General features: G+C 50.1%; 2 protein-coding genes across 6 annotated transcripts; one reads left to right on the top strand and one right to left on the bottom strand.

The window, feature by feature from the left end:
• The first annotated feature begins 9212 nt into the window (after positions 1–9212).
• On the top strand, positions 9213–20769 carry SGCA (sarcoglycan alpha). 5 transcript variants are annotated; one of them, XM_081028196.1, is made up of 11 exons: positions 9213–9393; positions 10298–10356; positions 11372–11491; positions 11592–11746; positions 11925–11997; positions 12317–12515; positions 13747–13909; positions 14987–15195; positions 15423–15449; positions 20108–20300; positions 20585–20769. In XM_081028196.1, the coding sequence occupies exons 2-10, from the start codon at positions 10320–10322 to the stop codon at positions 20286–20288; spliced, it is 1164 nt and encodes a 387-aa protein (XP_080884322.1). In that variant the 5' UTR covers positions 9213–9393; positions 10298–10319; the 3' UTR covers positions 20289–20300; positions 20585–20769. The 5 variants fall into 5 exon arrangements, with proteins under 5 accessions (XP_080884322.1, XP_080884321.1, XP_080884323.1 ...); XM_081028195.1 differs by lacking the exon at positions 9213–9393 and adding an exon at positions 9868–10150; XM_081028197.1 differs by lacking the exon at positions 9213–9393 and having other exon boundaries at positions 10257–10356; positions 11372–11487; positions 11624–11746.
• LOC308488458 (histone H1.9-like) lies at positions 15582–17266 on the bottom strand. Its single transcript, XM_081028199.1, has one exon. It carries the CDS (start codon positions 16653–16655, stop codon positions 16128–16130), a length of 528 nt encoding a protein of 175 aa, XP_080884325.1. The 5' UTR covers positions 16656–17266; the 3' UTR covers positions 15582–16127.
• Positions 20770–27152: the final 6383 nt, after the last annotated feature.

Raw genomic sequence — 27152 nt, 5'->3', positions numbered from 1 at the left:
CACAGAAGATAGGGTATGTGAGGAAGGAGATGCTTTTCCCAGTCCTTGCTGAAAAGGCTAGAGGCTTCTATAGGAAGAGATAATCCTCCCCCAACCCTCTTGAAGAAAAAGCCTCTCCCTGTATTACCACCTACCCCCAAATCCGATGAGGGCCCTCAGTTACTATTCCTTGAGTCTTGCTAGTTTCAAACACCAAGTGTAACTGTAAAGATGGGTGATGAAGTCAGGGAGAGACCTGATTTGTGATAAGTCCCAAACCCTCAGCACCCTGGGCTTAGGCCCCGGCTGTGTGCCAAGGCTGGCTTCTCTTCCTAGTCCTGGGGCCTTGAGACTCAGCCTCTGAAAGTGGTGTTTCCCTGGCCACGGTCATCTGAGCAGAGGCTGGCCTTCAGCCATTCTGTGTTGAGCCAGTGGTTCCTGCCCCAATCGCTCTCCTTTATCTGCCTTCCTCTGCCAGAGACTTGGGCTGATACAAGGAGGCTGGAAAGGTGTGTAGGGGGTGGTGGAGGGGGGTGTGCGCGTGCACGCGGACTTACCTACCGAACTCAAATCCAAGATATCCATATTGAAGGGCCTTTAGTAGCCCTTGGCTAATGCCTTCCCTGGGGGAATGAGGAAGGCTGAGATGTGGAGAAGGAAGTAAATTACCCAGGTTTGGAGGAAAGAGAAACCAGGCTAGGGTTCACAAGGTCTGAAGTGAGTCCTAGCTCCACCTATTTGCTAGGTGACTTTGGACTAGTTCTTTCCACGCCCTAACCTCAAATTCCTCAAAATGCTCAGTTTGGGTGTCTGAGTGTGTTTCCTGAGCATGGGCAATCCTGGACCTCCCCCACTCTGTGTGGAGTAGAGCAAACATAAGCTTTGAAGCTAGATCATCTTTGCTAGAATCCCCAACCTGCCACTTCCCAGTTAGGGGACTTCAACAAATTCTGCATCTGTCAAATGGAAATAACATATTGACCTCAGAGTGTTGTGAGGATTAAATGAGTTTGAAATGCATAAAGCATTTAGAACAGCCCCTGGCACCACATAGGAGCTTGGTGTTGGCTATTACTGATTGCATACGTATCTGAACACACGTGTGTACATGTGCACGTGTGTGGGAGGCGAGGCTGAACGTGGGCAGCAGTGTTTGCATCTCTGTGTCTTCATAGGCAGACCTGGGCCTCTTGTTTCCTTCTAAAGTCTACTATAGGAAATTCTGCAATATAAGCACCCCCTGCTTGCAGCTCCTCCAAATCTTTGGAATCATCCCTGGAGTGAAGGCGACCTCCCTTCTCTACCTCCCAAAGGGTTTTTCATTCCTGATTCTTGGTTTCTCAATCCCCCATTGCACCTGCAGGGAGAGGGGTTCTTTGAGGTCATCCTACAGTTGGGAGACTGCGGTACTGCCTGTGTCCTTTTGCTCTGCCCCGCTTTCTTTCATTTACCCTCCACATGTCACTCTAGTGCCACTGGGAAAGTTCCTATGCATATTGGAGGTCCAGGAGGGAGACCAAGGAGGAATCAGGCTGTGAGTGTGTGTGTTGGGGGTGGGGAAGGGGTGGGACAGAGGAAAGATTTCTCCAAATCATCAGTTGCTTTAAAAGAAAGCCTATATTTAGCCCGTCTTAGACGGCCTGTAAATATGTATTTTGCAATGCAGACAGCCATAGCTGGGGGAGCTCCAGAGATATGCAGAGAGGTCAAAGGAAAAAAAAGAAATAACTGGAAAAATTGGGCAATATATTTTGTCATCAGCAGATTCGAAGAACTCTTTCTACTGCCTGCTCCAATTGCCAATAATACACATTCCTGAGTTTTGATGGTAGTTTCTGTTTTTCCTCTGCTTTCTGGATCTTGTGCAGTGGGTGCTGGAGGAGGAGATTGACTCTCAGAGTCACCTTCCTCCACCAGCCTTTGCCTCACCTGCCCTGGGTCAAGGGAAAAAGCATCCTGTCCCTGCCAGCTCCCCTCCTGACTTGCTCTGCCAGGCTCAGCGAGGCTGGCATGGCACCTGGCACAGGGGCAGCCTCTGTAAGGCCAGATCTCCAATCTCCCACATTCAACCTCTTGTACTTCACGTGGTTTTGGGGGGTGAAAGATTGGGGAACAAATCCTGTCACTTCAGGGCAGTTCTACTTCAGAGAACTCTTCTTTCTAAAAAAAAATATTTATTTTTTATTATAGTATTAATTTTTATATTATTATTATATTTTTACTTTTAGTTGGAAGAGTTTCTTTAAAAATAAGAAACGTTCAGAGAATCACATAACAAACAGAATTGACAAATGCTAGCTAGCATTGTGTCATTTTTGCTTCAGTTTCTTTCACATAAAAGACACAGGACATGAGAAAGGAACTGAAGCCCCGTTCTCCCTAGTCCCGTTTCCCACCCTACCCACTCTCACAAATTTGGAATGCATCCTTTAGAGCCCATACTTTCAAAATTAATATTTTTAATTGTAATATATATATAATATTTACTATTTTTACCATTTTAAGTGCATAATTCATTGGCATTAAGTATGTTCACATTATCATGCAACTATCACTACTATCCATCTCTGGAACTTTTTCCATCTTCCAATACTGAAACCCTATACCCATTAAACACTAACTCTCTATGTCCCTCTCCCCATAGCCCCTGGCAACCACCATTCTCTTTCCTGTCTCGATGAATTTTAGTATGCTATGTGTCTCATACACAGGGAATCATCAGCATTTGTCCTTTTGTATCTGGCTTATTTTGCTTAGCATAATTTCTTCAAGGTTCATCCATGTTGTGTCATACATCATAATTTGATTCCTTCTTAAGTCTAGCCATAATTTAATATTTTTCCTACACATTTAAGTATTCATAAAGCAACACATAGTAATGTTTTCTGTATTATTAAAATGTATCTAATGGCCATTATACTGTACGTATCATTTGTGTCTTTTTCTTCCCAATTGACATACTTTTCACAGTGGAGCCACTTTGATACATACGGCTTTGGTTCCTTCATTTCAACTTCTGTTTATTATTTCATCATGTGAATACACCACAATTTATTTGTCACTTCTTTTACTGAAGGGCATTTGAATTGTTTCTATGTTTTGCTATTATAAGTAGGACTGCAATGAACACCCTTGTACTTTTCTGAACCATCTTTAGAGTGCATACACAGGAGCAGAAAGCTGGGATTATAGGGCAGATACACTTTCAACTTGACTGACAAACTGCTCTTTACAGTGACTGAACCAATTTATGTTCTCGCCACCAGCATTTGTACAAGACGTCTTGTCTGACCACATCCTTGCCAACATCTGCTCTTGTCAGACTATATTTTTGCCAATCTGATGGGTGTGAAGTAGTATCTCATTTGAATCTGCATTCCCTGTCTATGAGGTCAAGTGTCTTATGCTCATTGGCCATCTGGGTTTCCTCCAGGCAAATTGCTTATGTTCGTATCCTTGGCTATCTCTTGCAGCTTTTGATACAAGTTACAGAAAGCCCAACTAGATGTTGTTTAAGCCAAAAAAGAATTTCACTATTTCACACAAGAAGTCCTAGGGTTGGTTAATTCAGAGGCCCAACTGTGACCTCAAAGACCAGGTTCTTTCCATTTTTCTACCATATCCTCCTCAGCATGTGGGCTTGTCTCTTATACTGGCCCCATCAAGGTCCAATAGGGCTGCCTCAGCTCCAGGTGTCTCCTGCAGACAACAACGTCCAGAGGCAGAGGAAAGTGAATGCTTTCTTCTTAGTGTCTCTTTCCCAGAGGGCCCTCAGGAGATCTCCTTTCCAGTCTTGGTAGACAGAATTGTGTACATGTCCACACCTCAACCAATCATTGACCAGAGGAACTAAACTATCATGCTATATTTAGACCAGTCACCATCAACCCCATAGGACTAGGGAAGGCCTAGCCTCCCCAAAGCCTAGACCCTTAATTCTTGAATCACACCAGGGTTCTATTAGCAAGAAAGGGGGGAAAAGAACACCATTGGGGTGGCACTCAAAAGGTCTGTGCTTTCCTTATTGATCTGTAGGAGGTCTTTATATCCTGGATACTAATCTTTATCTGTTTTATGTACTGCTAACATTGTTACCAAGGCTGTCACTTCTTTCAACTTTGTGTATAATGTCATTGTCATAGCAGAAAGCTTTTTTTTTTTTTTTTGGTAATGTAGTAAAATTGTTCAATCTTTTGTGAATTGTGTTTGTTATCTAAGAAGTCTTTTCCTATCCTGAGATCTCCGACATTTTTTTCTAATTATTTTAAGGTCTTTCACTTTTAGGTCTTTAATCCATCTGGAATTAATATTTATGGATGGTGTGAAGATTTTTCATATGAAAAGCCAAATGTCACAACACTTTTTGTTGAATAGTTTATTCTCTCTCACTGAATTGCAATGCCACTGCCATCATAAATCAAATTCCCACATACACTTGGAACTGTTTCTGGGTACTCAATTCTATTGATCTCTTTGTCTAGCCCTGCACCAATACCACATTGTTTTAATTACTATCGCTTTCAAATAAGTCTTAGGGACTTATTCTTTTTTGGAATTGTCTAGTCTCTTGTTGGTCCTTTGCTCTTCCATATGAATTTTAGAATCAGTTTTACTAGCTCTCTGAAAAATCCTGTTGGAATATTTAGTGGACTTGCACCGAATCGATAAATTAACATGGAGAAATTGTCTTCATGATATGGAGGCTTCTTATCCCTAAAATTAATACATCTCTCCATTGCTCAATTTATTCCTTTTATAGCCTATAGTTTTTCTTCTTTAAAGATAAAGACATATCTTTAAATGTCTTTTCTAAGTTTTTTTTCTGGGTTCTGTACAATTTTAATTTTACTGTGAATGATTTTTTAAAAAGATATTAGTTTCTAATCAATTATTGCTCGTGTATAGAAACACTGTTGAATTTTATCTGTACTGGGATGTTAATCTCTGTCCAGAAACTTTGCTGATCTCTCTTCACATGCCTAAGAATATATTGTATTTTCTATGTAAATAATCATACTGTCTGCAAAACATGTCAGAATCGTGCTTCTTTTATTTTCCTAATCCTTCTATTACTGAGTGGTGGCTTCTCAATCTGACTTCTCCCAGCACTCAGGCTGTACCAGTGGGCAGGCCCTCGGCAACTATGGCCTTGCACTGTCAATTATAAACAAATAAAAGACCCCTTCCTTTCTCCAGAGCTTTACAGTCTACAAAGCACTTTGGCGCCGGAATCTCATCCATCCTTATTACCCCCTCTTTACAGAGAGGTGTCCCAGTGGAAAGGGCTCTGGGCTCCACGTCCAGAGACCTAGATGTGCAGAATATTGTTCTGTGGGACCTAGGACAGGCCCTCAAATTCTCTGTGTCTCCTGTAAGCTAAAAAGTTTGGCCAGGGATGATCTGGTCTTATGACTCATGACTGATGCCTTTGGGTGGCCACCAGGCTCAAGGAACCCCTTTGAGGGCTGAAATCCACCAATAAGGAGGAGGAGGAGTCTGGGTACACTTAGGTCCTCAGGCTGGTGCTCCCAAATGTCGTGGGGGAAGGCAGGGAAATATAGAAATGTCCCTGGAAATCAGAGGGTTGAGATAGATGACGGGGAGAGTGGGGAGGAGGGCATCGTGTCCAGCCTCCTGTCTCCATGCGAGTTCTCCTCCCCGTTTGGAAGAACATCCTCTGGACCCGGAAGAGGAGGACGGAGAACAGCTAGAGTCTGCGGGTCCCCTCCTCCGTCGCCCCCTCGAGTCGCCTCTTCAGCACGCATCTCTGACGCGAATGCCCAACTCTGGGCGGGGCGCTCCGCGGCCACCCAGCCTCTCCACTCCCCCGCTCCGCCCCAATATTGCGCAGGCGCAGGTCCTAGCTGGGGAACCAGCGAACGCGCCCTCTCGTGGCCGATTGACAGATCGCATCCTTTGTTGTTGCGCGGGAGGGGGACGGAGAATGATGTGGGTGGAGTCTGGGAAGCAGATGCAGCAAGCAGATCACCATGTCGAGAATCACTTTCCTTTGTCCCTGATGACAACATATAATCCCCTGATTTAGATGCAGAAGACGAAAATATGGTCCTCAGAGATCAAGAGACAGGTCTAAACAGACCGAAGTGGGAAGAGAGAGTTGGGGAAAAGATGTATTTATTCAATCACTCGCTCATATTCATTCAGCAAACATTCATTGAGATGGGGAGAGACAGGGACAAAGGACCAGAGGAATTAAAGTGAGACACTGACGGGCTGAGATCCGACAGAAAGCTGGGGAGACAGGTGTGGATGGCAAAGTAGCAGGGACAGAGACCCAGCTAGCTGAGGGCATGGCTGGGGTAATAGAAATAAAGCAGAAGCATGGAAACCCGGGCTGGTTTTGTGGGGCCAAGGCTGAGACAGGCCAAGATGCAGAGATCTGACCCTCCAGTACCCGATACGGGTGCTCCAACTGGGTGCTCCAACTGGTGGGGACCAAACCGGGAGCTGAAGATGGGACAGCTTAGCACCAGCAGGGATATTAGTTACAATAGATTGAAGAAGTCAAATATATGTAAAGCCATAAATTCATAATTATACTTCTAATTGTAAAAAGTTAATTGGTCACTAGGGAACCAATTGGATGCTAGGGAACCAATTCATTATTTGGAAATTGGTAAATACAGGAACAGAGTCAAGCATTTGTCCTGTCTTTCCCACATGAGCTGTATGCCACTCAGTAACCAAATAGTAAGTGAGGGGCAGTTTTTCTGTCTAGAATTATTCCAGCTAATAAAGGAGGGAGTGATTGAATTTGAATGTCACCATTTAAAAAAAAAACCCGAGGCACTGAGCATCAATGGCTGCTGTGCTTCTGGATGGAAGAAGCAACACCACCATCTATGAAGTGGTCTTGCAGAAGAAAATGGAAACTATACCTGATCAGGACCCTTGATCCAACTGCAGTTTACGGGAAATAACAATTTACAAGACGTGTAGAGGTCAGAGGAACACGTGAGAGAACACCATAGAGAGGCAATCAGCAAAACCCAGACTGTGGAAAACTACACAACAAATAACCTGGTCCTCTCAAGGCGAGAGAGAGAGAGAGAGAGAGAGAGAGAGAGAGAGAGAGAGAGAGAGAGAGAGAGAGAGAGAGAAAGAGAGAGAGAGAGTTGGAGCAGGAATCTATAGATTTAAAGAGATTTAAAAGGGGCCTGTCAATCAGTTGCCACGTGCACCTGATTTGAATCCTGATTCAAATTGCAAAAACAAAACAAAAAATTTATGAGTAATTGGAAATTTGAACACTATAGATCTGACATTAAGAAATTATTAACTTTAAGGTCTATCATGTAATTAGGTATAATAATTGTGATTATGTTTTAAACAATATTCTCTTTCAAAGATACACCCGGAAATATTGACAGAGGCAATGAAATAGGAGGGGAAAATTGACAGAGGTATAGATGAAAGGAGATTGGCTATGAATTGATGATTGTTGAAGCTGGGTGATGGATATATGGGGCCTTGTTATATTATTCCGTATACTTTTGTTTTATTTAAAATTTTATAAAATCCATTTAAAGACGTTGTGACCCTCCTCCCTACCTCCAGGCCCCTATGAATAGAAGGTGCTGAGTGTTACAGCAGCAGGTTGTGATCCAGACAGCTCTGAGGTGGGGAGGTCCCCTGGTGGGCCAGAGGAGACTTTCAGGGGACTTCCAGCTGGCTTCTGGCTCAGTCTCTGGTTCCCCTGTTTTGGGGGAGGGGGAGAAGGATCAGTAAGGAAGGCTGGCTTCTGTGCGCCTGGTGGCACTGGGTTTGGGCACTGCCACCTTAAGACAGCTGAGGGTATGAGTGGGTGGCTCCAAAAATAGCATGGGAAGCAGCAGGGGGGAGGGAGGGAGTCACACGGAGCTGCTAAGGGGCTGAGGCCTGGGCAGCTGGCCAGGCTACGGCACCTCTGCCTACTCCCCCAGAGCCCGCTGACTCTCCCTCTGCCTCCAGAACTTTTCTCCCTCTCATCTTCCATCTTTGAGAAGGCAGAGAGGTGCCAAGGTGACTCTGGTACAAACACCACCCTGCCTGAGAGCCTGAGTGGACGCTGACTCTGGGGTTTGTTGGCTCTCCAGGGACAGGTGGGGCTGTCAGGTGGGGAGAGAGAGGAAGGGACAGGGACTAAGTAACCTGCTCTTCAGGCACCCCAATCTATAGGCCAACACCTGCCCCTTCAGGCCCGACCCAGGGCAGGTCCTGGATGTCCTTGCCTGGGGCTGTTTGTTTATGGGGGTGAAGTGGCAACACTCTGTCTCAAGGCCAGGAGGGATGCTCACACAGGCACCAGGAAGTTTGGAACCCTGCACCCATGGGCTCCTGCCTCCTGAGAGCATCTTGGGAGTGTGCCTCTGAACCTGCTCTGAGTAGGAAGTTCCCAGAGAGAAGGGCACCCCGCCCACTTCATAACTTGGCTAGGACCCTTTGGCAAATGTGGGGAAAAAAGGGGAAATGGTGCTGTGGATTGAGTCGGGACTGGGCTGAGTGCTTTACATGCATTCAGCTGGTCAGTAGTGTGGCCTTGGGGAAGTTATACATCCCTTGTGCCTCAGTTTTCTTGTCTGTGAAATGGGAACAATAATAATACTTGCTTCATGGAACTGCTGTGGGATGGAATGAGTCACTCTATGTAAATACAGAGGATGCCAAAAGAATGTATACACATTTTAATGAAGGAAAAAACTGTATTAAAATTGTAATACAATGAATGATGCTAGCATTCATTTGATTAACACCATCTTTTGAGCGAATGTCATATTACACATTGCTACCGTAATTCATTCAACTTCAAAAAGTAATACATAGATAACATCTCTTAAAATGTGTGCATCTTTTTTTGGCACCCCTGATATATGTCAAACCTTCAGCACAGAGCAGGCAGGGTCTAGCTCTCATTATCCACCAGCATGCAAGCCGCACACTATCAGTGGTCTGCTCACCTCTGTTTCATCAGGGCCTGTTACATAGTAGGTGCACTGTTAACATGTACCGACTTCAGGATTTTGTGGATTCCACACACAAGAACACCAAGAGGTGAGGACTGTTCTTGCCAGTTTATAGTTGTGGAAACAGCTTAGAGAGGGCAATTGAGTTTTTCTTTTTCTTTACTTTTTTAAGATTTTATTGGGGATGGGGAACAGGACTTTATTGGGGAACAGTGTGTACTTCCGGGACTTTTCCAAGTCAAGTTGTTGTTCCTTCAATTTTAGTTGCAGGGGGCGCAGCCCACCATCCCTTGCGGGAGTCGAGGAGTCGAACTGGCAACCTTGTGGTTGAGGGCCCACTGGCCCATGTGGGAATCGAACCGGCAGCCTTTGGCATTAGGGGCACGGAGCTCCAACCGCCTGAGCCACCGGGGCCAGCCAGGCAATTGACTTTTTCAAGGCCACATCTCCAGTAAGTGGTCAAGGTGGAGTCATGTCCAGGCCTGCAGGCCTCCAAACCTATGGCCCCAACTCTTCTGTCTCTTTCTGGCTGGTCCTGTCCAGGCCTCTCTCTCTTCTCATATCTGAGGGACATGCTGGGGGTGCTTGGTCTGTGGATGAGGGCTAGGTGAACGGGCACCCTCAAGTGCTGTTGAGGAAGCTGTCACCTAGTCCCCTGTACCTACTAATTGCCAGGCCCTGGGCAAAGTTTAGGGATCCAAAGATAATAAGATCCTAGTCCACCCCAAAAAGCTGGGTGGTTGGGGTCACAGGGGCTAGGGGCCCCCCAGCTTGGCCTAGAGGAGAACAGAAAGGCTTCAGGGAGGAGAGGATACCTATGCTGAGTCTTGAAAGGTGAGTGAAAGTTTGCCTGATGGACAAGGGCAACAGGGGAATTCCAGGCAGAGGGCACAGCTTGGGCAAAGCTGTGCAGACTAAAGAATGCATATCAGGTTGGAGGGCAGCAGAGTGAGGCTGGGCTGAAGCCTGGGGTGGTGTGTGTGTGTGTGTGTGTGAGTGTGTGTGTGTGTGTGTGTGTGTGTGTGTAGTGGGGGGTAGAGGAGGAGATTCTAGGCAGGATGGCCATGTGTAGGAAGTGCCTGAAAGCTACCAGCAGCTAGGGGACTCAGGGCAATGGGAGCCATTAGGGTTTTCAGGGGGCCGGAGGTTGTCAGGCTGGTGGTTTAGAAAACACACTCTGGCGACCAGGATTGGAAGGCCCTTGTCATGTGAGGAGGGTGTCCACCCTAGATTCAGTGTCTGCTCTGGTGGGGGTGGGGGGAGGGAAGGCCCCGCTGGCTGAAGCCGGGCAGCTCTGGGGCACCTCCCCATTCCTCTCCCCACCCTCCCCCTGCTTCTGTCTCTGTCATTCACAGGGCCAGCCAGGCTGAGGCAGCCATGGCAGGAGTACTGATCTGGATTCCTCTCCTTTCGGGCAAGTTGGGGCTTTCTTCACGGAGAGGCCCAGGATGAGGGGGTGGGATATAGCCGTGATGACATGGAAGTAAAGGAAGTTCCTCAGGGGACAGGTCTGGGGTGAGGCAGGGTTCAGAAGAACTTTGGGGTGTTAATGCTGCAGCTGGTGGGGCGGTGCAGAGAACTGGGGCTAGGAGCTGGGCCCTGGGTTGTGGGGCGGGGGGCCCTGGGGGATGAGTTGTTCTAGTCCGGGGTGGGCCTGACAGCGCAGGCCCGGAGCATCATGGGCCTCTCTTGGGCTGACTGGGCTGGCTTCTTTCTAGGCCCAGGCTAAATTTGGCCCTGGAAGGTTGCAGGGCCGGCTGGGGCAGGCCCTCTCCCTGGGCCTCAGGATCCCTTTTGCTCAACTCCTGTTGGCCTCTGGCGTGGGCCCTGTTCCCTCTGTATATTAGGGGAGATGGGTGAGTGGTCCCAGAATGGCGACCCTCCTCCTCCAAAGGTTCCTTGTCTCTCCCTCACCCCTCCAGGCTTCCAGACACTCAGCATGGGTTCTTTTCCAAGTGCCCTTATCTCTCTCTTTCTCTCTCTCTTTCTCTCTCACTTTCTCTCTCTCTCTCTCTCTCTCTCTCTCTCTCTCTCTCTCTCTCTCTCTCTCTCACACACACACACACACACACACACACACACACACCACCACCACCACCACCACCACCACCACCACCACCACCACAACCCTCCCAGTCAAACATCAGTTCCTGCTCACTGTGACCCCCAACTGGGGCCTAAAATGAGGAGGAGTGGGGGGCTCCTGTGTATCCAAACCAAACTAAGCTCTGGGTCTCGTCACTGATTAAAGTGTGTGGCACCACCAGGGACCCACCCTATTTATTCCTGGGAGCAAGCAAAGGAACCCCTTCCTTTCACACTATTCTCTTGGCCTCTCAACAGCACAAAGGACGTGGTGGGGAAAGGGAATGCATCCCGTGCCCAGGACTGAGGCTAGTCTGTGTTTGGGGCTTTTGGGGTCCTCTTAGGTCTCCTGACAGAGCTGGGGGTCACCAAGGCCCAGCAGACCACCCTGCACCCCCTTGTGGGCCGCATATTTGTGCACACCTTGGACCACGAAACCTTCCTGCACCTTCCTGAGCATGTCGGTGAGAGGGGCCTGGGTTGTGGGGCGGGGGGCCTTTACCAGCCCAGGGCTGGTAAAGGCTCCTATTGTGTCTTCAATCCCTTCTCCTCCCTTCCCACCAGCTGTCCCACCCACCATCCCTGTCACCTACCAGGCTCACCTCCAGGGACACCCAGACCTGCCTCGGTGGCTCCGCTACACCCAGCGAAGCCCCCACCATCCTGGCTTCCTTTATGGTACCCCCACCCCAGGAGATCGTGGCCGGCAGGTCATTGAGGTACCAGCAGGGACCCCAGTGGGCTGTGTCATCTGTGGGTGTTCACGTGTGGGTGTTCATTCACATTCATCTACATGCCTCTAATTTGGTAGTATCTCAGTCCCCTTCTGCCAGGCCCCAGCTGGACCACTTTTCTCCCCTAATCCCACCTCCTGGTCCAATTTCCCATCCCCTCCAGGTCATAGCCTACAACCGGGACAACTTCGACACCACCCAGCAGAAGCTGGTGCTGTTGATTGGGGACCCAGAAGGTATCACCTATCCCGACCCACCCCCACCCTACTAGTGCCAGTCTTGGGGGATCTCCCCTGGAAGGGTGTATGTGGAAGGGAAGGCTTGGAAAGCAGTGGGGTGCCGAGCAGCCTCGAAAGCCTCTGGAGTTGTATTCTTGGCTGCTCTGCTGACAGTCTATGAGTGTTGCGGAAGGGCATTTGGGGCCTGTGATGTATGGGGTATTAGAGAGGAAGGAAGATGTCTGAGAGGATTTGAGAGGAGCTTGGGTCAGTGGAAGCTTGGGAAGGATCCATGCAGGACTAGGTGCAGCCTGAGGTACAAACCTGGTCCTTCTAGGCCCCCTGATACCATACCAGGCTGAATTCCTGGTGCGCAGCCATGATGTGGAGGAGGTGCTGCCCTCAACCCTTGCCAGTCGCTTCCTCACAGCCTTGCGGGGGCTCTGGGAGCCGGGGGAGCTCCTGCTGCTTAACATCACCTCCGCCTTGGACCGTGGGGGCCGTGTTCCCCTTCCCATCGAGGGCCGCAAGGAAGGGTAAGCACGCAACCCAGGAGGGCTTCTTGGAAAAGGAGGCACCCTGCCTTATATCTGGATGGTGGGCACAGAACACGGGTCTCCTTTCCAGGTGGGGCTTTACCTGCCTTTACATCTCCTCCCCACAGTTCTAGGTAGTTTTGCAGAAGACATCTCTGCTGTAAGTATTTTTGCTGTAAACATTTTCACCACATAATTGGCCATAAGGCAATTTTCCCTTAAAAGATAAAAGAACAAAAAAGAGGGACGTTAAAAAGTACATAATGAAACATGAAAAATTAATAACAAGAAAAGACTTGATTGTGAAAAATGAAAATACATTGTTTTTGAAGTCTTTGTTCTTAATATTATACATGTAGTTTTTGTTGGTTGTTTCATCTCATTTGACACCACACTTTTTCCTTATCTGCTAAAATGTCTTCCTTCATTTAAGAGAATTATCAGTTTCCAACTAAATAATTGATAATTACTGCTCTCGAAGACTGGTGAATGTTACATTCTGCCTCTCTTACATTTGCATAACTTGGTAAACTTTTGGTTTTGATGGGTGGGAAGGATGACCGCTCACCGAAGGATTTGCACACTGAGATGTGGTCGTTTTCTAGTAGAGTAAGCACTCTGGCTTTACACGTACCTTTGCAATTCGGTTCTCCATGTGGTTGTTACCATCCACGATTTTCAGACCACCACGTCTCCCTGACACTGTATGGACCATTATGAGGTTTAAGAGTTATGTAACAGAAAAATGGGAGTTCTGCAAGAACTTTGTCCATGGAGAAAAGAAACCAAACTAACAAAATTCATTAAGTCTCCCAGATGTGAACCAAACTGTCATCCAGTTAAATTGCCTTCAGGTCAATTAGTTATGCAGTGAAAATGCTTTCAGCAAAGATGTTTACTAGGAAACTTGCGGACACGCCTCACCCCACCCATCTACACCTCCAAGCTTCACTCTCCTGTCCACTTCCTTCCAGCCACCCCTTCGTCTCCTTCTTGCCCTTCCTGCACCCAAAACCTTTTCCTGAGCACCACACTTCCTGTGCCCCACGAGGAAATAAAAGGTCCATCCTTCAAAGGACATTCCTGGGGGCATAAGGCCCCCCAGAAGACTAGACTGCTCTGCGTGCTCTCACCATAACCTCAGCTCTCAGGGTAGCCTTGTAACCCTCAAATCTCCAGTGCCCAATGACACCCTCCCAATTTGCTACTGGTGGTTTCTATCTGGGCCCAGGGTGTACATCAAGGTGGGCTCTGCCTCCCCCTTCTCCACCTGCCTGAAGATGGTGGCATCACCTGACAGCCATGCTCGCTGTGCCCAGGGCCAGCCTCCACTTCTGTCCTGCTATGACACCTTGGCACCTCACTTCCGTGTTGACTGGTGTAATGTGTCCCTGGTAAGGAGGGACCCTGGCTCCGGGGTGAGGGGGGGCACAGGCCCTATCATAGTCTCTTCTCTCTCCCTTCTCAATCCAGTCCCTCTAGTTCTAATTCTGTCTCTGGTTATCTGCATTCTCTCTCTGTCTTCCTCCTTCTCCCTCTCCCGCTCTCTCTCTCCTCCTCCCTCCCTCCCTCCCTCCCTCCCTCCCTCCCTCCCTCCCTCCCTCCCTCCCTCCCTCCCTCCCTCCCTCCCTCCCTCCCTCCCTCCCTCTCTCTCTCTCTCTCTCTCTCTCTCTCTCTCTCTCTCTCTCTCTCTCTCTCTCTCTCCATCTCCACCTTCTCCCACAAGAGGGCGAAAGAGTCCATAACCCAGACAAGCACTGGCTCCTGAAGTCCCAGAAGTACCCAACCTAACAGCTAGAAAAATCACTCCCACAGAGCACTTCCAAAACTCTTTCCCCACTAAGGGCCTCTGTGTCACAGCTCTGTTGGCTTCCTTCTAAAGTGTCACCTAGCTAATCTGCCTGCGGTAAGGAACAGATAGCTGTCACTCCCGTGTTATAAACCAGAGAGGCTTACCACTGCTCTTTGGTTATTGAGCCGAGCTTTCTAGGGTCCAGAGTGTACTCTGTTCCTGTGAATTGACAAACAGCACAGACAGGGACTGGTAATCAACATTCGTGAGCAGTTGCTATATGTTCGGCACCATACATTCAACCTGTTTTATCCTTATGACCACCTCGGGAGACTGTTCCATTGTTAGCATTCCGACTTTACAGGTGAGGAAACTGAGGCACCTAGAGGTAAGTCATCCCAGCAAAGCACTTGTCTGAGTCAGGATTCAAACCCAGGCAGTCAGACCTTCGAGCTGTGCTCTAACCATTGTTCAGTCCTGCCTCTCTGAGAATTTCTCTCCTGGCTCTTAGTCCAGTGCTTATCCTGCTGGGTCCCCAGAGCTGGGAAAGGCAGGCAGGAGGAAACCCTGTGGTTGCATGGGGCAGTTGGTAGTGGCGCTCCAGAACCCCTGCCCTGTTTCCCCGGGGTCTCTGTGTCCAGCCAGTTGCTCGTGGGTCAGCCCTGGGCTCTCTGAGCAGGTGGATAAGTCAGTGCCGGAGCCTGCAGATGAGGTGCCCACCCCAGGTGATGGGATCCTGGAGCATGACCCGTTCTTCTGCCCACCCACCGAGGCCCCAGCCAGAGACTTCCTGACTGACGCATTGGTCACCCTCCTGGTGCCTCTCCTGGTAGCCCTGCTGCTCACCCTGCTCCTGGCCTACGTCATGTGCTGCCGGCGGGAGGGACGGTAAGTGTGGGGGGCAGAGGGCCAGGAAGGCAGTGTGGCTGGTGTGCAATCTGTGGGATTCTTTGTGGCACTTGTGCTGTGTGGGGACCCAGACCCTTCAGGGAGTGGGGCACTCAGCTGGGAAAGGAGTGAGGGGCCCCTTTCTTGGTGGCTCAGGGCTTGGGTCCTGCCTGGCACCAGGAGGGGATTGTGGATAACAGTTAATCCCTTCCATTGCTTTTCCACAGACTGAAGAGAGATCTGGCCACCTCTGAGTGAGTAGGGGAAAACTGGGGAATGGGTGGGAGCCCCTGTACACTGTCAAGCTGGACCCTCCATGAGTAGCATAGACAAACCAGATTATTCTGGGATGATTATTTTGGGGCCATCCTCGGCCTCTAAACTCCAGCCCTGGGATGGCTAGATGCTGGATGCCTGACCTATCCTGGCCTGGCCTTCTCATTTTTTGGTCTCCATGGAAGAGCATAATGTGGGATGGGACGGGGAGGGAACCTACCCAGGCTTCATAGGTCTGCTGCCCCTGTGGGGGAAAGAATTTGAGAAGCAACTTAAGAGCCTTTCAGCATACACACACCCCGACACACACACTTTGTTGTGAGTCAGGCACTTGGGTTCCGGGCCAGGTTCTGTCACACAGTTACTATGACCTTTTCTGGCCTTGGTTTGTCCACCTGTGATGTGGCTGGACTAGCTAATGCATGTGGATACTTTCAGTTCCCCCCACCGCTTCCCAAATCCATCTCACCCTTACTTTGCCTAGGTTTCCCCCACTCATGGCTTTACCTTCTCCGTGCTCCAGCCCTTTTCTTTTCCCACTCCTTTGAACCCCAGCGATTCCAGGAGGCAGGTGTTAAATAAGTTAGGCGCCTTTAATTCCCACTGCGCAGAGCCTGTGGTGGGCCTGGCCCCGCTGCCTGCTTGCCGAGCCTGCCTCATTCATTGCGGTGGCATTTGGCCACCCTGCGAGCCTCCTTGATTAGCCACTTGTGTCCCTGTTTGGGGCTCAGTGTCAACCTGCGCTGCCTAGGCCGGCACTGCCCAGATCGATGCTGCTTCTGCTGCCCTCTCTTGGTCTTGAACTTGAACTTGGAGGCGTGCTTCTTGCACATGCGGAAGGAGCCCCGCATTCCCCTGCCGGTCACCCCTTTGAGTATGCCCTTGTCCACCAGGCCTTTGAGCACTCGCGTGAAGCGCCTCTTGTTGCGGGTCATATTGTAGCCTGCGGTGGTGAGAGCATTCCTCAGGAAGGTCAGGGACACGCGGCTGCTCACCCCCTTGTCTGCCATAACCCCCAGGATCACCTTGGATATGCTGGGCTTCCGGGGCGCTTTGGGGCAGGCATGGCCCCCAGTCTCACTCTTGCCAGGGACTTCCAACACACTGGCCTGCTGACGTGCACCCAGGGCGCTGTTTGAGACTGAGGGTACCGTTGGGGGTGGCAATGAAGTGTCTTCCTGCATCTCTCCCTGGGGTGGATGAAGGGAACTGGATGTAAGGACCTCCAGGATGGCGGCTGGAAGTCTCCACTGGGTTGCTCCTAGGTGGATGAGGTGCGTCTCAGTTCCTGGTTTTCCTCAGAGGCTTCCTTGTAGGGCTCTGGCGCAAGCCTTCCCCTGGGTGGCCAGGAGGAGGAGCAAAGATGATCACCCACAGCAGGCCTTCGCAGACTTGTGACTCAGGTGCAGAGGGCAGTCAGGTTATCTCTGTGGTGACCTCAGGGGGACATTGTGAGCCCACCAGAATCCTGTGAGAGTCACAGTGACCCCATTGTTCCTGGGGAGACGCTAGATAGCGTGGGCATCTGACATGCCAGGTATGCTGGGAAGAAGAGCTGTGGCCGTGTGGCCAGCTGGGTGGTCCCACAGGTGTGTGCAGGCACATGCATGCACGTATATGCATGAGCGCCACGTTTCAGGGTGTTCTGAGACCCCAGTTTTAAACCCACAATTTCCACCTCACCATCTCAACCCACTGTGTTGAGGAATACAAACATGTTTAGAATCAGAATTATGACAACATTTATGAATTTTTAGGGGGAATAAATTTCCAGAGTGAATAAAATATAATTCCTTGATCTACCTAAGTTGATTTAATTCCTCAATCAACTTTCTATACAAAGCAATGAACAGGCTTTTTTTTTTTCTCTTTTCATTTTTTTTTTTTTTTGATAGAATTTTTTCCCATAGAGGATCAGTGACTTTTCTATGTAAATTTTACAAGGCGGATTTTTTCCCTCCATTTGTTTGGTCTCTGCCAAATTTGATCAATTATGTCTTCTGCCATTGAGATTGTAGATATTCTTTTCTGTTATTTCCACCACATCCAGCTTTCTTGGGTCAGTTTTCTAGTTCTGATGGAGTCAGGGAAATCTGCTCCCTCTCAATTTTGAATCAATAACCAATTTTACCGTGTGTGACATTAGCTCTTGTTGGTTTAGATTTTGTGTTGTTATTTCTACAAATTCCCCCCCTTTTTTTTTTTGCTTCAATACCTACCATTTTTTAAAATTATCCACAATTTCTGATTCTGCTGCCCTCTTTTTACTTACGTCAGATTTTACTGTCTGGAAAATCCCGCAGGCTCAGCAGCCCTTTCCTGTGGTCCATGTGCCAGAGCAGGACTCCAGGGTCTGTGTGCTGGTGGCGGAGTGTGTGTGTGTGTGTGTGTGTGTGTGTGTGTGTGTGTGTGTGCATGCCTGCCCATTCCTTCGTTTGCCCAAGTGCTGATGTGGAAGGACTATGAAGGAAGGCACCTTGGTTCTGGCTTCTGCTCCTGCTCTGGAAAAACATCCCAGAACATTTCTCCACCTGTGTGTGTTGCCAGAGTAATGAGACCCAGATGTGGGGCTGGGAGTGGGGAGAGGGCCCATTAACTAAGGCCCTTCACGCACAGGGGCATTATCTGCCTGGCTGCACCCAGCCTTCAGCATTCACACATTTCTTGCTTCTTTTCCCCCTCAGTGTCCCTTTTCCTGGGAATGGAAATTTGCTTTTTGGACAACCTGCTTGCCAAATTCCAGGCTCAAAAGCTCATTTTGACCCTCCCCGAGCCTTAAAGGGTGACTTTACCTCCTCCTGCCTGCCAGATAGGACTGGGTGCTACACCCCCCAGGAGGAGTGTGGCCCATTCAGCATGAAGCTGGGAAGTGCTTCCTGTAGTCTAATCTCTCAGGCTCTACCTGGAGTCTGTGTCCACTAATTGAGGTTTGGACATGGATGAGGATCACTTGTCCTCACCCAGTTGATCTCATAACCCAGATGCAGGTAGGGTTGCTTCTAGCCTACCTGAGGCCCCACTCCTTTAAGAAAACCAATTCTTATTTGTAATGAAAAGTCTGGGCCTGTGTCAGACCTGGCAACCAGGTACTCTGGAAAAATGTCTCCAGGTTGGGCCCTACAAATGTGGGTGGGTTCATGTAAAAGGGCTTGGAATCATGCTTCCACTAGAGGCCAAGTGGGCCTACCATAAAAATAACACCAGTGCTAATAATAGCGATTAAAGACTCCCTATGCTAATAGCTACTATTTGCTACATGCAGACCAGGAGACACATTCCAAGTGTTTTTCCTCTATTAATTCATTTAATTCATACAATAACTGCATTGTAGTTGAGGAACCAGCACAACAGAGAGGTTAAGTAACTTGCACAAAGTCACACAGCCCGTAAGCAGTGGAACTCACATTCAAACCCAAAGCAACCACTGTGCTACCCTACTCCTCAGAATAAACTAAAACTTGCCTCTGGACAGCAAAAAGCAAGCCCATGAGAATATCAAATGAGAATGAGTCTGAGCCTTCTGAGGGAAAACTAGAGCTAGAGTTCAGGAAGGACTTCCCAAGGAGTGGGCTGTCAGTTCGCTCAGCTGCTGGGATTTTAGGCCTGTTGAGGGTGGAGCCTGGTGCAGGCCTCAAGAAGCCTTGGTCTCTGAGGGCAGCCAGTTACCTCAGTTGGTTACAGCAGCACGGTGCTTATAACACCAGGGTTGCCAGTTCGATCCCCGCATGGACCAGTGTGAGCTGTGCCCTCCACAACTACATTGAAACAACTACTTGACTTGGAGTTGATGGGTCCTGGAAAAACACACTTAAAATAAATTTTAAAAGTTAAATTTTTTTTTTTTTTTTTTTAAAGAAGCCTTGGTCTGAAACAAAGACAGGGAAATAAGACTCATTGTCTGGAGTTAATCTATGCCAGGGGCTGACGAGGGGGGGGCGGGAGGGCTCAAGGTACAAAAGGAGCAAAGGAAAGGTCTGAGAGCCAAAGGATGAGATGGTCAAGACCTGGCGGGACATGGGCAAACAGCTTGGGCAAGAGCTAGGAGGTGGGAAAAGGTGGAGGGAAAATGTGGAGGGTATAGGTTTGCCAGACTAAGGGTTGGGGGAGGGGAAGAGAATTGGATGATCAGTAGTGGAAGAAAGTATTAGGAGAGGGAGCTGAGTGTTAGAAAGGACCCAGAGGATCTCCAGAATATAAAAACAGAAAATAAATCCCAGTAAATGCTAGCCTCTGGAAATACATATCCACTCTGGGTATCTATTCATGTCTTAGTATCTCAAGAGCTCTTACCATGTACCAGGCACTTTTCTAAACACCCACTTAATCCCCACAACAATCCTATGAGGTAGGATTGTTAGCCCCATTTTACAGGAAACTGAGGCATAGAGTGGTTAAGCAACTTGTAAAGAACACACAGTTTTGAATCCGGGCTATTTGTACCCAGAGCTCATGCCTCAGTCACTGGGCATTGAGCTGGCACTGTTTGTCCTCCCTTCACCCATCAGGTGTGTGAGTCTTCTCCCACATAACAGGTGGGGAAAACTGTAGGGTGGCTCAGAGGCAGTGCCAGGCTGCACCCCAAAGCAGTGGGGGCTGACTCCCAGAGCTGATGACTCTGCCGGCCATGTGCCCTCAGCATCCAGATGGTCCACCATGACACCATTCGTGGGAACACAGAGGAGCTGCGACAGATGGCAGCCAGCCGAGAGGTGCCCAGGCCACTCTCCACCCTGCCCATGTTCAACGTACGCACAGGCGAACGGCTGCCTCCCCAAGTGGACAGCGCCCAAGTGCCACTCATCCTGGACCAGCACTGAGGGCCTGCCCAGGTGGGTCCAGCTGGGCAGTGTCAGCCTCACTGGGGGGAAAAAGGTGGCCTCTGTCTCAAGGCTGGAGCAGGTGGTGGGGGTTGGGGGAAGTCAAGGGAAGGGCACACAGACCTGCCCACCCTACTAAGGAAGCAGTGGGGGGTGGGAGGTGTGCTCAGCAGTGCCAGGGTTCTATCCCCCAACGCCAAGCACTCAGGGTCAGACGTCTGGTCAGGGTGAGGGAGGAAGAGGAACCAGGGCCTGGACCTACAGCCCCCAACTCTCTCTTTTCCCTGCTGTTCCAGCTCCAGCCCTGGCCTCATCCTCGCCTCTCCCCCCATCACCAGGACCACATCCTTCCTCCTGATTCTGGCTCCTGGCCTGATGGACCCCAGGATTGGAAGAAGCCGAGATGGAAGGGGGGCAGGGTGAGGTGAGGGTGTCTGGGGTAAGGACCCCCAGAATAAATACCTGCCGTTTTGTTCATCTATTGCTACCAGTGCTTTTTCTCAGCAGCCATCCCGCAGCATTCATTGCCTCTGTTTCCCCTTCTGCCTCCTGAGGAGCCCTTAGAGACAGCCAGCGACTGCCAGCCTGCCCTTTGGACTCGGCGTTTGGCTTGGTCCCCATGTGAGCCCTGGACAGCTCAGCTGGCCAGGAAGAGGCCTGAGTTTGTTTCCATGTGGCTACAACCAAATCAGGCTGAGCCATACTCAGTTTCATGTCTGACTGCTCCCTTGGAAGGACAAACTGGAGAAGGGACACAGAGAAAGGAGGGAGTGGAAGAGGATTTATGGCGCAGGCCCCATGCCGTGACTCCAGGTGGTAATTCCAAGAGAACCCAAACTAGAGTAGGCCATCAGCCAGATGTCCCTGGGCCTCTAAATCCCTTTTTGAGTTCTACAAACCACGCTTGGGACTGTCCGCTGTCCTAGAGCTGACTGTCAATCATCCTTCCCCAACGCCCTCACTCTCCACCTGGGGCTGGGGGGCTGGGAGATGGGGGCGATGTGCAGGGAGTTCTCCCTCATCTGAGACAGGGGCCAGGCTTGGGGATAATGGGTTGGGGGACCAAGTGGGGTAGCCTCCTGTCTCATGGTGGTCGCTCCTGGGCCAAGGATCCCTGAGGAGGGCTGAGTCTCTGAATACTATGTCCCTGTGTTCAGAAATGGATAGGCAAGGGGGTCACGAAGCCCCAAATTATCCTTAGGCCCCTTTCCCTTTTCTCTCACTCCCCAGAATCCCCACCTTCACAATATGTCTTGAATTCATCCCCTTCTCACAGCCTCCACTCTAACCTTCCCAGTCTTGCACCAAGATCTCATTCCCGGGTCGGCGTGGGCTGCTGTGTGCTGCCAGGAGCGCTGGTGGCCAGCGTGAGTGACCGGCAGCCGGCGAGAGCTGCCAGGGGCTGCTGTGAGCGGCCAACCAATGACCGGCAACTGACTGCCTCAGCCTGGGGGCGGGGGGAAGGAGGGGGGACGGGGAAGGGGGGGGCGCAAGGCTCATAACACCAGCATAGGCCAGGGAGCTGTGTCCTACACAACTAGACTGAGAAACAATGGCTTGAACTGGAGTGGTTTTGCGGGGTGGGGGTCAGGTAAGGGGGGAGAAGCTGAAGAAGGGGTAAAAAAAAAGATCTTGCTGCTGGACCCTGCAACAGCGTCCCCATGCCTCCCTGCCTCACCAGTCTCCTCTCCAACAACAGCTGGGCCCATTCTTTAAGAGGGAAAATCAGGGGGTCTCACCCCCCTGCTCTCAACTCTGACCAGATGCACTGACCGCATCCACCTCTCTGACCTCAGTACCCTGCTCTCCCTCATTCGCCTGCTCCAGCCACACTGCCTCCTAACACTCTCCTGTTTCAGGCCTTGGCCTTGGCTCTTCCCTCTGCCAGGAACCCCAGCCCCCCCCCCCAAATCCACACAACTCCCTCCTCACTGTGATCATTTTGGTCTGTGCCCAAACGGCAGTTCCTCAGAAATGCCATCCCCCTCCTCAGAGAGCCTCCTCTGACGGGCCTGCGGCAGGCACCCTGCAGACCACTCCTCGCTCTGAGAAGATATGAGGTCTGACAATTAAGTTTGCGAAGTCATCCTAGAAAAAGTGCTACATATCTCATTGCTGAATATCACTATAGTCACCTTTGAAGCACTCCCCTTGGGAAGCTACGCACCGACGCCAGCGCCTAGTCCACCCTTCAAAGCAATTTTGGAACTCTTTTTCTGCAATGGCCATCAAAGCTGTTGTTGTATTACCCTTGATGTCCTGAATGTCATCAAAATGTCTTCCTTTCAATATTTCCTTTATCTTCAGGTAAAGAAAGAAGTCATTGGGCGCCAGATCAGGTGAGTAGGGAGGGTGTTCCAATACAGTTATTTGTTTCCTGGCTAAAAAGTCCCTCACAACAGTGCCATGTGAGCTGGTGCATTGTCGTGAGGCAAGAGCCATGAATTCTTGGCAAAAAGTTCAGGTCGTCTAACTTTTTCACGCAGCCTTTTCAGCATTTCCAAATAGTAAACTTGGTTAACTGTCTGTCCAGTTGGAACAAATTCATAATGAATAACCCCTCTGATATCAAAAAAGGTTAGCAACATTATTGCAACAAGTTCATGAACTTAATTGTCAAACCTCATATGCTTCTTGCCCTAGATTTAAGTTCCAGGAGGATAGGATTCTGTGTGCCCCCAGGGGGTACTGTGCCTGCACACAGTAGGCACTCTGGAAAGATGTTCTGAAGGAATGCGTGAAGGGAGGCCATCAGTCTGGGTTGCTTAGAGCTCTTAAGGAGATCGCTCCTCTCTGGGCAAAGAGCATGAGCAAAGGCCATTGTTAACCAGTATGTTCTGGTCCCTTCCTGCTGGGTGTCCCATACCTATATGAGTTAGTTAGTTAGTTAATCCCATAAGCATCTGTGGAGGCCAGCAGGGCCTCAGGTTGGCACCGTGTATGTGCTCAACAGACAGTTGTTGACGGAGTGGTTCTTTGGGTACCCACACCCTGCAACCACATGGGTTCTCTGGCAAGCCATGCCTCTGACTTCTCATTTGCAATTTCCTTCTTTCCCTGGGGGCTCCTCATCTGGCTGAAACCAGGAGTTGCAGAGTCTGCTCAGCCAGCCTGCAGACTGCAGTGGCTCCTCCTTGATCCCTGCCCCTTTGAGGAGGGGTCTGCTTGCTCCCTGTCTCTGTGCTCTCATCTCAGGTCTCCTGCTCTTATTGTGCTGGCAAAGGTTGGGAGAGTTCAAGGCCAGTCCCTCTCTTCCCTCTGCTTCCCAGCGTTGCCTTGGGATCTTGGCAGTGCCTTCCTCCCAGATGAACTCCAAGGAGCACACGGGAGCCTGGCGGCCGGCCTGGGAGGAAGTGGCCCAGACAAGTAGCTGGGAGGATGGCGTGACTGTAGAGGACACTGAGCTGTGCCTGGGCATACATGTATGCATACTCAGCCATCCCTGGCAGCACAGGGGAGGGCATGGAAACACTCAGCCCTGCCCTACTCACTGAAGGGTAAGATTCCACTGTGCAGTCATACCCCTTGCCCCCACTCCCAGCAAAGGACAAAAAGCCAAAATATTCCCCTACCTCCACCCTGAGATTCTACCTCACACCCCACTCCACCCTTCGCTTCTGTGGTCTCACAGCCAACACTGTCCACAAGGCCCAGTGAGTGGCCCCCACCTTCACCCTAAACAGAGCATCCACACGTGGCCTGACTCTAGACATTTCCTTACCACCTCTCAATCGGTGAGGAGGATCTCTGCCAGACATGGGGACACGGGACACTGCCTACAGCTGGCCACAGCCCCCACATGCAGGTTCCTTCCTATTTCTTGAAACACACACAGCCCGTTTCACAGAGAGCGCCTTTGGTGCATTTGTTGGGGTTTGGGGTCAGATTGAGCAGGGCTCAAATTGCAGCTCTACCACTTAGTTTACTCACAGACTATTAATCATAACTGCTTCGGGCCGTTGTAAGAATGTATGTGGACCTGGGGAGTGTCAGGTACCTGGCAGCTCCCAAACATAGAGACAGGATTACATACAGCGCTTGCGTGACCGTCCCCAAACCCGAGGTCCGTGGGGTCTCCCTGTCTCCTAAGATCCAGGTTTAAGGTTGCTTAGTTTCCATGGTGAGCCTTGTGAAGCAAGAGTTCAAGCTCTCCCTGTGAGTTTGGGGTGGGGGCTGAAATTCTCACGCTCCTGGGCACTGGTCTTCTGCCTAGTGCTGTGCTGTCCGGTAAGTCGGCTGCTGGCCACCTGAGGCCACTGAGCACTTGAAAAGTGGCTAGCTCAAATTGAGATGGGCTGCAAATGTAAGGAAAATGATAATATTGGGGGCATATATTGGGTTAAATCAAGTATACTATTAAAATTAACTTCACCTGTTTTATTTTATATTTTTATCATGGCTGCTCGAAAATGAAAATTACATATGTGGCTCATGTTATGTTTTTATTGGGCAGCACTGGTTTCATGGCTTTTCCTTTCTGTCCACTCCAGATTGACCCAAACCCAGAACTCAGCCCCTTTCCTTGCTTCCTCCAGAACACCTGCTCACACCAGGCTTTTGGGTTGTGTATCAGAGTTTTCTTGGGGAGTGGGAGGGATTGGCCCCACAGCAGTGAAGTCATCTAAAACTTGATTATGTGGTCTCCGTGTTCTAAAACGTGCTTTGATCTCCATTCACCCCATCTTTCTCTTCCTCCCACTGTCGCATGCAGAGAAAACCCCACTTTCTTCAGCACCTGCGTGCACCAAACTCACCTCCCTCTGGGCCTTGCCACGTGCATTCTCTCCAAAGTATTGAAATCTCCTTGTGTGTAAGGGTTCCATTACCCTCCTAGACAAGGGCCAGCCTTCTTCCAGGGTCTTGCTTTCTGGTCCGCGGACATCGCGCAGCTCTACTTGGTACCCTCCGGAGCACACACCAGGAAGGGGACACAGAGGCACAGTCGCTCACCAGCACGAGGATTCCACTGGCCCTAGAACTTCAGGATGGTTGTCCCCCTGCCACGCAGCCTCTCCTAACACTTCCCACACTCCTCCTTGTTCCACGCACCCTCATTCATCCTCACCACACTGACAGACCTTCTGTCCTCTCTCATGCCTGTGCACTCACATCCTGAATGCTAGACCCATACGTGCTCAGTTCACGCAGCGTCTTTTCTTCTGCCATGTGTGTGGGGAAGCTGTCCCCACATTTACAGACCCCCCGAACCATCCTCAGCACACCCATACATGGTTAGGGCCCCTGTGAACACAGACACATTTACTCCATTTACTCACAGGTGCGTGGACCCCCAAACAGTGAGACATTCTCATCCACACAGAGACGGCTCGCTTGGAACCACCCCACTCAATCACACAGCCTCCCACGCTCACGGCCACTGCACAGCCTCCTCCTTTGGCGCCTGGCTTTGAGAGCAGCCCCACACTCTCTGTATGCCCCTCACCTGAGGCTCTTACACTCCAACCAGGAAGTTCCCTCTCAGTCTCTCCCTTCCTTAACCCCACCCAGCTCTGCCCAGGTAAGCCTTGGAGGCATCTGGGAGGCTGAGGGTTAAGGAGCTGGGGGAGGGGAAGAAAAGGAGGGAAAAATCCACCGTATTTTGGTCCTAGAAAATCCTGCCAGGAGATGGGATTACCCCAAAAATGGGACCGAGGATTCTGAGAGAGCAGCAAAAATGAAAAATCCAAACGAAGCCTCATTCCTTTTTAGAATTTTCCATCTTGATCTGACTGAAAAATCATCGATAGGAAGGTGGCTCATCTCCTCACAGAGAAGCAAAGCTGTGTCCCTCAGAGAAGCATTGGGAATGGCCGGCGCTCTGCCACCGCGCAGGGGGCAGCAGGGTCTGGGGGAGTGGGTCTGGGCGGCTGTATTTAGGGCGGCTGTGATGTCAGCAGAAAGGAAGGCTGGAGTTAGGAATGTGGTACAATGGCCCCTTTGTCCCCCTCCTCTCCCATCCTGCAGCCCTGCGCACACACTGGAACCACATTCTGGCTTCATATCACGTGATACACCACGGAGCCGCACAGCAGGGCACTGCCACCACCACAGCCCTGACATGCGGTGTCACCTCAGGTGCCTGTGTACGTGCATATGCGCATTCATGCACACACACACTCATGCCCACACACGCTCATGCACCCACGGGTGGATTTGCACGTATGTCCTGAGGGGCGTATTCACTCTTTTGCCTGAAACTGCGATGCTCAGTATTGTAACCACCAGCCACAGGTAGCTATTAAAATTAATTCCAGGTAAGTAAAATGTAAAATTGAGTTCCTCAGTCACACTATCCACATGTCAAGGGCTCCATAGCCACATGTGGCTGGTGGCTGCCATAGGGACAGCACAGACAGAGTACAATTCCATCATTGTGAAAAGCACGGGCCTGAGCCTTCCATTGCTGTTTGCTCCCTGTGCGCTGGTTTGCAAGGGCTCTTCCTCCCACACTTGCTCACTCGTGTTCACAATGGCACAAACAGCTCCACATTCTCACCGAGAAGGCATGCTTCTCTATCTCTCTAGGTTTCCAGTATCTATGCACGGCACCTTGTGCCCAGCCCTGCTTTGCAGCCCCCGGCCTCTGGCCTCAGTCAGCTCAGCCTGGAGAGGATAACGGGATGAAAGCATGACAGCGTACAATGACAACAATCTCTGGTATTAAGTCAAGAATTTTGTAGACATGGAGGGCTTTGGAAAGTCAGAGGGGAAAAACTTGGCCTGGGTTGGGCAGGGGAACAAGGGGACCTGAGACATTTGAGTGTGGCCTGGAAGATGAGGGGTGAGGAAGCAGAGATAAAAAAAAAAAAAAAGAAAGAAAGGCCTGGATGGGGGAAGTGTGGTGTATATTTGGGAATTGCAGCC

This window comes from Rhinolophus hipposideros (genome assembly GCF_964194185.1).
Source record: "Rhinolophus hipposideros genome assembly, chromosome: 20".
NCBI classification, from domain to species: Eukaryota; Metazoa; Chordata; class Mammalia; order Chiroptera; family Rhinolophidae; genus Rhinolophus; species Rhinolophus hipposideros.
This window is presented reverse-complemented; position numbering and strand designations above follow the sequence as displayed.

Coding starts and splice junctions, on each gene's coding strand:
- SGCA (XM_081028194.1), top strand. CDS start 10,320: ATGGCAGGAGTACTGATCTGGATTCCTCTCCTTTCGG. Junction 10,357..11,371: donor CTGGATTCCTCTCCTTTCGG/GCAAGTTGGGGC, acceptor GGGTCCTCTTAG/GTCTCCTGACAGAGCTGGGG. Junction 15,450..20,107: donor AGAGATCTGGCCACCTCTGA/GTGAGTAGGGGA, acceptor ATGTGCCCTCAG/CATCCAGATGGTCCACCATG.
- LOC308488458 (XM_081028199.1), bottom strand. CDS start 16,655: ATGCAGGAAGACACTTCATTGCCACCCCCAACGGTACCCTCAGTCTCA.